Raw genomic sequence first — 12,625 nt, 5'->3', positions numbered from 1 at the left:
AGCTATAAACCAGAAACATTTGTTTTCCTGTTTCTTCATCTGAGACTGGACTTGAGATGTCCGATTTCATCCAACCTTTGCAACACATGATATACTTCTATCTATATTGCGGGTTTGGTTTAAAATCAGTCGTGTTCACGTTTTCGGAAGACACATATCCACCAAATAACATCGTCTTTAAGTTTTAGCCATTCTCTGATCCTGTGTTCCATACTCTTGGGTAGTACTACAAGTAATTTGAGTACAACCTTTACTTGCTTCTACAAGTACAGCCACCAATTTCTGCTGTGTCTTTTCTTGCCTAAAATTACTTCTGTAGAGGCAACTCGAGTTGAATATCAATATCTTATAAATGGGAAGAAATGGTTGCCTTTTCTTACATCCAGTGAAAAAAAAGTAAGTGTATCATGCACTTCATTAGTTGATATCAATGTCTTTTTTTTTTCCCCAGGCTTTGGCTCATCTGCACTTAATAGACTATATAGGAGAGCAGACAGCTTTGTTAATAAAGGTGTGTTTAAAATATTTATAATTTTTAACAGGTAAGAAAAAGTTTTACTCCAGGAGAATAATAAAGAATAATTTTATTTTGAATTTGATATTAATGATTGGATTCCTTTGTCAGCAATATCAAGAAAGCATGTCATACTTTGGCATGGATGATATTTAATATGTATACATCTGTCCACAGCCAGAATAAACATAGCCACAAATGCAATAGAGAAGATTTTTCTGTAGTCTAAAAACTCCTAAAATGCAAAGTTGAAAAAAGTATAAACAGCTAAAGGTCAAAATTCACAGTTGCACAGTGTATTTTTTGTGTGAAATCTGAGTATTAGAAATATCAATCTTTGTACTTCTATTTGTTCATATTTTCTTGGAAGAAGAACTGTAATTTTGTTACTAAATGTTAGGCTATTTTATCTGAGATGCCTTTCCTATCTCAGAGCCTAAAGGAATAATAACTGTTGATAAATTAAAACTGTAAAGAACATGCAATTATGCCGTGGGGGACACACGGAACAACACTGACCTCAAAGTTGTAATTTTCACTCTCTCAAATCCAGGTGGTTCCTGAGGATCAGCGCTTGGCAGTGGCCATCATTTTAGTGCTCTGGGTGTCTGCTTTGGCCTCCTCTGTGATTGACAACATCCCCTTTACAGCTACAATGGTAAGGTCTGCTGCATTGCACATCCTCCTCTGGGTGCTGCCAAGGGAGCTCAGCATACTGATTACAATTTGCTGTATGCATTTTTGGGTTTTTTGACCTCTGCTATGCTGTAGCTTACTTTATCCTCTGAGACTGAATCAGTACTAGAAACTAACTCATACTGTTAAGGTATCTAACTGGCCATTGACACCAGCAGCTACAGGTAGCTGTGGGACCAGAGGCACTGTTTGGGCTGCATTTTTGCATTTTCTCCTCTTATATCTACATACGTACTTGAAAAATAGAATTGTTTTTTGATGGAAACTCTCACTATTCATCCACTGCTGTGAATGTTTTTCCTCTATGTGCTGAGTAGTTATGCTAATGCTTTTTTAACACTCAAACCTTTTATTACTGCCTTACTTTTGTAATTAGTTTAAAAAACAGCAGATTATGTTAACCATAACAAATGCTTGTCAGCAGCTGAGCTTTAATATCAGAAAAGTATCAAATTATAACAAATTAGGGCATGTTCAGATAGGTTTATTCAATCAAGTTATCTGTTTAAAGTGTGATAATTCATTCATTATACCATACTAGTGTTTCATTGTTACAGCTTTTTCTCAGCTAAGTATATCTTTTCTTCACATATTTTCGTCCATTATTGGATGGTCATGTCCACTCTTAACCTGTGCCAAGGTTTAAGACACTTCTTGTAGGGTATATGATAAATTGGCCAGATTTGTAACTACTCTATAAATATATATTAATATGGTATTTTGTTTTGATTACTGTGGTGTTTCCTGTGAAATTATATTGATTTAACCACGGCAGACTGAAAGCAATAGGCATGAAAGGAAAGATTGGTTTGGGATGAGTCACCTCTCAGCAAATGCTTGAGGACTATTAAGGAATAATGCAGACATCTTCATTTATAAGATTTTTGCCTTTTACCCAGCTAGTCTATAAAAACTGGCTTGGAGCAATACCAAACAGCACCATGAAATGAGTATGTTTTGGGAAATGGGACTGAAGTACAAGAATCCTTTGGGATGCCTAAAGGCCATTTCTTTTGTATCTTTGAGGGTGGCAAATACAGATTAACAGGAAGGGATCCTTGTCAACATTTTAAGCTATTTCAAATTTGTATTTTCTCATTCTGTTCTGAGATGAACCTAAGAGACTCCTACATTTTTTTATTTTTTTAATTAAGAGAGAAGAGACAGGAAGAAAAATGCATGTATATTCTCACCTATGTAAAAGCAGTCATTAGCTAAGGTGCTAAGATGTTAATGTGCTATTTGGCAAACTAGAGTTGAAATTCATCTACTTCAGTGAATAGGCTTGCACTTTAGTCTTTGTCATTCTGCATTAGAAAATACTTACAGAATATTCCTAAGTAACTAAGTCTCAACTTCCATTTAAAATTCTTTTTGATTCTTTGATACTTTTTCCTACTCTTAAAACAAGCAGTATTTAGTTTTGGAAGGCTATTTTTTCAGTATATGTGCCAAAGTTATGAACTTCTGATGAGGAGTGTTAAATATATTGAACCCAACTCTTTTGAAGAATGACTTTTCATTAATCAGGGACTTGTATATATGAGTTTAGTTTGACATTCCTTAGCGATATAGGAGTATGGGACACCTGCTATGATGTAGCCGTGAATGATTCCTTTCCTGGGAAAAGATTCCAGCTTCACAAATGATCCTGCACCCAGAATAATGAAAGATAGATGTAGTGAATCCCTCCAGGTCTCCATAAGCCTCCTTCAGTGGTGAGCTAATGTCATGACAAGGGGTTGATCTCTCTTGAGTTTTTCATTAGTCATAGCTTTGATGAACCAGGTACTGGCTAGGGATCTGGAATCCATCAAGTTTCTTCAAAATATACAAAAAATCTGGGCAGTTTCATAGATATCAGCAGTGTACTCTGACTGAGAAAAGTGTTTGGAGGATAATATTACAGACCTTTGCCTACGTTGGCTTTGCCACTGACCAGAAGGAATTAAGGGAAAACAGTCTCATGGAATAATGGCTTATTTGACTTGTACATGGATTCCTTAAATATCATACAGAGATGAATGAAAGGCCTGGTGGCAGCTCACAGTCAAGGATGCTAATAGTGTCATTTCTGCATTAGAAAGACAAGTATATAATGATTTTTGCCCCATGTTTCAGGAATGAGACAGTCTTGCCAGTCCCAGTTCTTCTGATTGTGAGTCCCCAACTGACTGTGGAAAAAACTACTGCAATGGCAAGGGCATCTGGAAAGTTACACTGTTTTGTTCCTTTAGGAGTGGAAAGCTTCAAGACAGGCATCAGTACATATGTGAGATGTCCCCAATACTGCCTTTGTGCTGTTGGATAAGGTCTTCCACTCATCCCCTAAAACAATATGCAGTGCATGTTGTCCAGACTTGGAATGGGGAGAGGAGATGGGCTGCACAATCAGTGTAGTAACTCAGAAATGGATTGAGGGGGCACAGTCTTCTATGTGAGGTGATTGCCCTCCTGGGCTGAAGGCATTGTAGATGTGAACTCTTTCAATTTTCTGTTATGTGTATTGTTTTGACCCAGGAACTACCTGAGAAATGGAAGAAATACAAAATTCCATTAGAGCCTGAGTCTTAGGTGTACAGCTGAAGGGAATCAAAACAGAAAAACCTGCAAATAGCTCTGTAACTGTGATGTTGTGTTTCCTTTAAAAAATCAAGCTGATGTATGGTTGTCCAAAATTTCCTTTCAGCCTCTGTATTTGTATTAGTGAGATAATCAGATTCATAATGGCTTGCTTTGTGTAGGAAAAAAAAAAAAAAGGAAAAAAATATGAATGACTAATTAACAGATCTTGAGACTAAAAGTTACACTTTATCTGTGTTTGGATAAATTTGACTGCTCCATGTAAAGTTTCAGATTTGAAACATTAAAATTTATGGCTGATTTAACAATCAGTTAATTTACCTTAAGAGGATATGAAAAGTGGAAACTGTAGATTGATATTTTAAAAAGGGAATTAGAATATATCTGAGCCAGCTTACACAGAATTCTAGGAAATAAAGTATTTTATGACTTGAAGTAATGAAAATCAATAAGGAAAATGGTTTCCTAGAAGAAATTCTAGGCATTTTCAAGAGATTCTATGTATCTATGTAGGCAAATTAGGATTCTTCCTTGTCCTAAAACACAATACATATCTGCAGTCTTAAGAACAAAACATAAATATTTTTGGCTATTTTAAGATGGGTATACTTTAAAGTGCAGAATATTCATTTGCTTAAACAGGAAACATATCAATGACTTTCAGGAGCCTTCAGTAACATGGAGAAGATTTCTATCATATTAAAATATTCTGAATTACAAAGATTGGATCAGTTTATTTTTTGAAGTGTCTTGCCCTGAAAATACCTTTTCAATGCAACACTGTTGGTCAAATTCTTCTTTGCTTTAGACAAGGGTAAATGTGGTGTAACCCATGATCAAAAATGTCAGTACCATATGGAATTCATGCATAGAAGTTGCTAAACAGAAAACTCTGTGAAGAGGGCAGAACACAGCATGTATTTTTTTGCTACAGAGGATGCTGTACAAAGATAATTGCCTACAAGAAACAATGGAATGAGTTTCTGAGTGCACTAAGCTTGAAATAGGTTGAGTACTTTTATTGTTTCTCTCCTGCCAAATTTCTGGGGGTTTTTAAGATAAAATAGAGCATTGGAACTGCATGAAGACAAAACAGTTTTCAAAATATCTTCTAATTGCTTATTTCAAATAAATATTCATTCTGTATGCATAGACAATGCACTTCTCCAAAACAAGATGGGGAGTTTGAAAATTGCCCAATGAACTGTAATCCCAGGACTTTCCCCTTCACTCTAAATTGAAAAGTGAAAATCCAGCTCCCTAATTAAATATATGTCTGCATGAGTGAGTGTTTATTGCATATCTTTGCATAAACATGCCTGGCAACTGTGATAGCTATCTGCAAGTGATAGGAAAATCAATCATTTCTTGTCACCAAGTAAAAGATATGCTGTAAAAACGTATTGTAGAATTATAGAATAGACTATTTCACTTGTAAGAGACCTACAACAATCATCCAATACAACTGTCTGAGAAAATCAGGAAAACCTAAAAATTAAAGCCTGTTATTAAGGACATTGTCCAAATGACTCTCAAACCCTGACAGGCTTAGGGCACTGAACACCTCTCTAGGAACCCTTTTCCACTGTTGACCACCCTCTCAGTAAAGAAATGCTTCCTAATGTCCAGTATGAACGTGCTATGATGCAGCTCTGAGCCATTTCCTTGTATTCTTTCACTGGATCCCAGGAGAAGAGTACATCCATCACTATTCCCCTCCTCAGAAAGCTGTAGAGAGCAATGAAATCAACCCCTCAGACCTCTTCTCTCCAAACTGGATCAACTCAGCTGCTCTTTACAGGGCACGCCTTCCAGCCCTGTCACCAGCTTTGTTGTCCTCCTATGGACATGCTCACAAACTTTCATACTGTCCCTGAAGAGAGTCAACAACACAGTATCATGAGCAAACTTACTAATGGTGTATTCAACTCCTGCTTTCAGATTGTTAAATATTCAGATAAATATTTTGAACAGAACTGGCCATAGAACCCTGAGGAACATGTGGCTGGTGACCAGTCACTGTAACCCCATGTTCTGCAGCCCTCTGGGCTCTGCTCTTCACCCAGGTCTTCACCCAGTGCACTGTGAACCTGCTCATCCCACAGCAGGACAGCTTGTCCATGCTGTGAGGAACAGTGTCAAAAGCCTTCCTAGGATCCAGAAAAACTACATTTATTGACTTCCCTTCATCCATGAGGAGGGTCACTTTATCATAGAAGGATATGAAATTAGATAAACAGGACTTTCCCACTGTGAACCCCTGTTGGCTGTGCCTGATGATTGTATTGCTCTTTAAATGCCTTTCAGTGGTAGCCAGAATAATCTTCTCTGTGTTTTTTCCAGGATCTCAGGTTAGACTAACAGGTCTGTGTTTCTCTGGGTCTTTCTTCATACCCTTTCTGTAAACTGGAATAACACTGACAAGCTGCCAGCCAGCAGGGACCTTCCCAGGTTCCCAAGACCTTTGGTAGAGGATCAAGAAGGGTTCTACCATAACGTTTGCTGGCTTCTTCAGTACTCTGGGATGATTCCAATTAGACTCCATGAACTTGTACACATTCAGCTGATACAACTGGTCCTTTTACAGTTTCAGGGTACTAAATTTTGAGTTTGAGAAATACTTTGTGGGAAACTCTGTGAGCTCTGACTGTATGTAAAAGGCTGTGGTGCCAGTTGAAAATCCAGTATATGTAGTTGTACCTTATAATTCCTTAAAAAACAGCCAGATAGTGGTCTATCATAAAACAATCATAAACCAGGAGCTTGACTATTATATTTCTCACATTTAATTTTTGAATGCCAAGGGTTTTTTTCATGTTGCATATCCAGCTTTCTTGTCTGCAGAATAAATTTATTGATCTATTGATGCTCTGTGTGTCATTCTACTAAGCTTCTGATATTGCTCTTCTTTTATCAAAAGGCTAAACTTGCAATGACAGTTTTTGACAGGCAGACTTCCTAATTTTTAAGGCCTGGACTTTCCTAGTGTTGTCATGTTTAAATAGCCATGAATTTCAGCCCTTAGCATTTTAAGTGACATGATGTTATTGCCAATATGCTCTTTAGTTTAATTGACATATTTTATCAGCTATATATGCTGAAACCATCTGTTTATATTTTTCTTTTATTACTGGAAGTAAAAAGACAGCTACAGTAAATCCCTGGTTTAGCTGAGTTGAAATATTATTTCCTCAATATAGAGCAACAAACAATTTCCATGAATCATCTGACTGACAAGGTGAGTTAGTCTCTGACAGGTCTTAGTTAGAAAGTAAATAATTTTTGGCCCACTGTTTATTGTTTCTAAAACTATGGGATGCTTTTCTCTTGCAGTGCTGAATATTTTGCATGTATCTCATATTCTTAATGCCAGCTTTATTTTGGAATTTCCTTGCCCTCTGCCCTTCCAGAGTTATCTGTGGTATCCTGCATTTCACTGCTTAGTAAAAGTGCAAGACTAGGCTGTAGCTGTCTGCAGAGACAGCAGTCATCAACAGTCTGGGAAGCTACAAATGATTTGCTTTCTATTAATGCATATTCTCTGCAGTTTTCACAGAAGACATCTTTGCCACAGGCCGTTCTTAGCTTAGTCAAGTCCTATGGTGTGTAGCGCAGCAATGAGTCCCTAAATTAAAGGCCTGCACTGCTATTTCATAGACGTTTTGCACAAATGGACAAACTGGACAATATCATAGGATCATGGAATGCTTTAGGTTGGAAGATCTTAGAGATTATCCAGTTCCAACCCTCCTACCATGGGAAAAAACACCTTCCACTAGGCCAAGTTGTTCAGTGCCCTATGTAACCTGATCTTGAACACTTTGTCCATATTGAATAAAAAAGTGTTAAATGGCAGCAGTCCCAATATCAATCCCTGAGGAATGACACTTGTCAATGGGCTCCCCGTGGATGTTAAGCCATTGACCAGCACTCTTTAAGATGGCCATCCAGCCAATTTCTTATCCACCAAATGGTCTGTTCATCAGATCCATGTTTCTCTGATCTGGGCGAAAGCCATCAAATTTGCCAGGCACCATTTGCAGTTAGTGAAGCTGTATTGGATGTCATCAATCGCTTCCTTGTTTTCCATTTCCTTAACATACTTTCCAGGAGGATCTGCTCCATGACCTTGCCAGGTATTGAGATGAGACTAGTTGGCCTATATTTCTCCAGGTCTTTCTTTTTCTCTTTTAAAAAAATTAGGGTTATGTTTCCCCTTTTCCAGTCAGTGGGAACTTCACTAGACTGCTGTGACTTCCCAAATATGGTGCATTGTGGCTTAGTCACTTCCTCAGCTGGTTCCCTCACAACCAGCAGATATATTTCATCAGGTCCCATGGACTTGGGCACTTTGTGTTTCCTTAGAATGGTCTCAGACCTAATCTTTTCCTGCAGCAGGTACTTCTTCATTCCCACAGTCCCATGCTTTGCCTTCTGTGACTTGAGCAATGTGGCTGGAACACTTGCTGGTGAAGACTAGGACAGAAAAGTTATTGAGTTACCTCAGCCATTTCCATGTCTTGGATAACTAGGTCTCCTATTTACTTCCTTCACATTTTCCCTAGTCTTCCTTTCATCACTGAGGTACCTATAGCAGCTTTTCTTGTTGCTCTCAGATGTCTCTGGCCAGATTTAACTCTATCAGGGCTTTAGCTTTCCTAACCTCATTGCTGGCTGCTTGTACAATCTCTCTCTATTAATCCCAGGATAACTGTCCTTACTTCCATGCTCTGTAAAGTTCTTTTTTTCTGTGTTTGAATTTGTCCAGGAGTTCCTTTTTCATCCATATAGGCCTCCTGGCATTTTTGCATGATTTTTTCTTTGTTAGGATGCGCTTCTGAGCTTGGAGGAGGTGATTCTTGAATATTAACCGGTATCTTTGAGCCACTCCTGACCTGCTGAATTCTACTGCACTGCTCAGCTATAGGACCTGGTAACTTGCTTAAGTTACACTTCTTGCACAGTGAGGGTGTATGCATTTATTTGTACAAGTGCTGTCTTTGGAAAGCAGAAATAACTGAGAGGGTTTCACTCTTTGTGAGTCTGCTGATCATCCCTGGAGGAGATGCTTGCTGTTAGAGCAGTACCAGTGCTCCTCCCCTGGCCTCTTCTCTGCACAGCTGGTGGGCTGTGGGGCATTATTTACTCTGCACTCAAGAGCTGTCTGGCAACAGCTTTAGGACTGACCTCAACAATAGGAAATATTGAAACACTAAATTGTTTTGAAATAAATATAACTTAATTTTGCATTGTATATCATGTTCTATCTGTAACAGTTTCAGAGAAATAAAGTTTGTGATGAGAAATTACATCTTTACTGTTTCATGCGAAAAACAGACAAGATGATGGGCATGCTGAGCTTTCTTTAGGCCTTAAAATGGAAATAGACATCTTCATGCAATATTAAATTCAAGAATAATTGTTTAGAAATTGGCTTAGGTCTAGGCTAATCAATAAGAGAATTTAAGAGGGATGAGTAGCACCACTGGTGGGAGGAACAGGGAAAGGGTTGTAATTCTTCATAAAGCCTATATATTGCTCCATACCAAAAGAACACACTCAGTCAATAAAGGTGAGCATCACTCAGCCATCAAAGTGAAAGCATTTTTCAGGAAGCAGAAGAGATCATACCCCTTGAGGGCGAGCTGTGAAATACGTTAAAATGACAAATTGGAGGATTAAAAGTCATAACTCTATTCCCTATTGAAGCAGCTAGACTCTGAGAAAGCTTTAATTTTAAGATATATCACAGTTATTTTCTCAAATCTCTTCCTGCTTCATGTCTTACTGTTCTGTGTTTTCTTATTCTTTCTCTTTCCCTTTTGGTCCCATAAACCTCTGAACACGTTAAAAATGGAAGAATAATATTGTTACCTCTCCCCTTCCAAATAACTTTCTACAGGTACTGATCACACCATTTTTTCAAACCAAGTGGTCACGAAATTATATTGAACTCAAACCATTTTCCTGAACTAAGGTGAAGTTGTTTAGCTTTGAAGAATGTTACTGGCTGAGAACTGGTGCTAGATCTGGCTAGAAAGCCTGCCTGCTGTATTTTTGGGCTCTATACCAATTGCCTAATGAAGTCTATTATGCCTTCCTACAAATCTTATTTTACTTTTCAGGGTTTTTTTTTGTTGTTGTTGTTTTGGGTTTGTTTGTTTGGTTGGTTTTGGTTAAAAAAAAATTAATTTGCTAAAGCAATTAAATGTTTTGATTTTGGCTGGCATGGAATTAATTTTCTTAGTAATAGCCACTACAGTTCTGTGCTTTGGATTTACTGTAAGAATAATCTTGATAGCACACTGATGTTCTGGTTGTTGCTAAGTAGTGGATATTCCTAGTCAGGGACTCTTCATTTTCCCATGCTGTGCCAGGGAGCAGGAGCACAAGAAACTGGAGGGTGGGTGAGGGGGCATGACCAGGAGAGCTGAGACAAACTGGCCATAGAATGACAAACTCAGTATTTATAAACTGTGGAGAGTTGTCCAGTTGTCACCAATTGCTTCTGGGGAATGGGCTGGGCAGCAGTTAGGGGTTAGTGAACAATTGTATTATAATTTATTTATCTTCCATTGTACCCCTTTTTTTGGTCTCTCATTTTCATCATCATCATCATCATCATCATCATCATCATCATCTTATTTACTATAATGATAATTATTAATTATTGTTATAATATTTTAAAAAAATCATTAAACTGTTTTGATCCCAACCCATAAGGTTTAATACTTTTTCCTGACTCTTTCTCTCTAAGGGGAGGTGTGGGAGAGTATGAGGTGGGAACTGTATGGTGCTTAGCTGGTAGCTGGCATTAAACCATTTGCAAATATTTACCAGTGAACTAAATCCACATTGTCTGGTAAATACAATGTTGAAATAAGAAGTAAAATAACTCTGATCTGCTTTTGAATTCAGAAGCCTGCCAAATGGAGTTTTCTCAATATTCCCCTAATAGACCAGATACTTTTGATTACAAAAAGTATTTGTAATTTTTTGGTTACTGACTCACGATCTACAGCCATCTTCACTGTGAATGTCTGGCCATCTTTTACCATCATCTCAAGTGATGAAGAAGAGATGTGTCTCTGTCTTTTAGCTTTCAAGAAATGAAAGGGAAATTGATTTATAGTCATTGTCAATTCCCTGTAGACCTAGAAGGGTCTCATGGAAGCCACTGAAAACCTGAAGACAGCCTCAATTTTGTTAGCAATACTTGTGTCAGGCTTGGCGTAATAGCAATAGCTTCTCCTCAGCTATGGGGTTAGCACAGTCATTGGGAAAAGTGAGTATAGATTAAGCATATGATGCAAAGGAACTAATTAAGAAAAACAACATTAAGAACAAAAAAACACCCCTCCCCCTTACTCTTTGGATTGACTGGGGGTTTAAGTTTTTCCTTTAATGAACTTTACTTATGTTGTGCTGATGGTTGGACAATGTCTTCTGATTCTCTCTCTTCTCTTTTTGAACACAGATTCCTGTGCTTCTCAATCTGAGTAAAGATCCAGATGTTAACTTGCCTATGAAACCATTAATCTTCTCATTGGCCATGGGTGCATGCCTTGGAGGTAAGAGTTTATATGAGAAAGCCGACATAAGGTAAGAGCTATGCAATTATCACATGTATAAACTGACACAATAGGTTTAATAATTTTGCTGTGCGAGGCACATGGAGGGCCTGATTCAGCTCCTTTGACTTCAAAGCACTCCTGGATGAAGATCTCATTCAGTTGCTGCTGCTACAATAGGATTTTTGCAGTCTGTGTTTGAAGTCTGTAACTGTATAATCTACAGACACACAAAGAAACAGTCCAGATGGTGCTTATAGGGTTCTGATCTTTTGTGAGAGAAAAGACAAAGATACATTTGGCTTTCAGAACAGAAAGCCATTGCTGCTCATTGAAAAGATGCAGAAAATGTATAATAGCTAAGATCTGAATGCTCATTTCAAAATCTGCTGAAGTCACTGGAAGGTTTTCTGGCTAGTTTACAGAAATTACTTCAATATCTATTTGCTGACCCATTTATCACTCCTCATTGTAAGGAAAATACTTTTGAAGTATTTGGGAAATGTACCTCTAATAATGAATCTAACAGCAATTCTTCTAATGCCCATCTTGGCGTTAACTGGGATTTTGTGTATTGTCAGTACATTAGCACAAAACAAGGAGATTTTTTTCATGACTTTTTAAATTTTTTTTTAATTAAAAACATAGCATCCATGGTAGGCCCTGGATTTTGTCTCTACTTTTTTATAAGAACAAAAGAGAACAGCAATCCAGTAGTTTTTAAGTTAATACTTACAAGGATTTTTTTTACATTTTGGAAATGGTTCGTGAAGATGTTACGTTTCCACATGGCAAGTCCACTAAGTGCCATTAAAATGTATAAGTTTTAAATAGAAATAAAGTTAGTATTATTTTTTTTAATACTTAGAATTTTAATGCTAATTACATTGTATTGGTGGTGTTTTGACCCCTAAATATTTAGGTAGTTAAGTTATATTAGGTTAAAATTAATACCATCATGTTCCACTATAGATCCACCCCTTCTTCCCCTCCATGTCCCTCCTATCAGTTTCTGTGAATCCACAGGGATAACTAAATCCAGTTGTGCCATACGAGTTCGGGCTTCTTTATTCAACTAAGTGATTCTTTATTCAACTAAGTGATTGCTCGTACAAGTGACCTTAATACCTAGCAATGATTACAGTGATGTAATTTATAGATTGAATTTTAAGAGCATGTTGCAAAGACAGGACAATTTCACACCAGTTATTCATTTGAGGAATATCTCTTTGTGCTCATCATTACTCATCATTACTCATCA

The 12,625-nt window shown here is 37.5% G+C and overlaps 1 protein-coding gene across 1 annotated transcript in view; it reads left to right on the top strand.

Annotated features, from left to right (window-relative positions):
• OCA2 (OCA2 melanosomal transmembrane protein) overlaps positions 1-12,625 on the top strand; it is a gene marked incomplete at its 5' end in the record, with an annotated part of 159,107 nt that overhangs the window by 96,373 nt on the left and 50,109 nt on the right. Inside the window, 3 exons of the mRNA XM_083855828.1 lie at positions 452-511; positions 1,068-1,172; positions 11,271-11,364. Of these exons, the coding sequence (XP_083711954.1) occupies positions 452-511; positions 1,068-1,172; positions 11,271-11,364 (259 nt within the window). The remainder of the gene's footprint in view (positions 1-451; positions 512-1,067; positions 1,173-11,270; positions 11,365-12,625) is intronic.

The sequence above is a fragment of the Zosterops lateralis genome (genome assembly GCF_965231275.1).
Source record: "Zosterops lateralis genome assembly, chromosome: 2".
Lineage (NCBI taxonomy): Eukaryota > Metazoa > Chordata > Aves > Passeriformes > Zosteropidae > Zosterops > Zosterops lateralis.
This window is presented reverse-complemented; position numbering and strand designations above follow the sequence as displayed.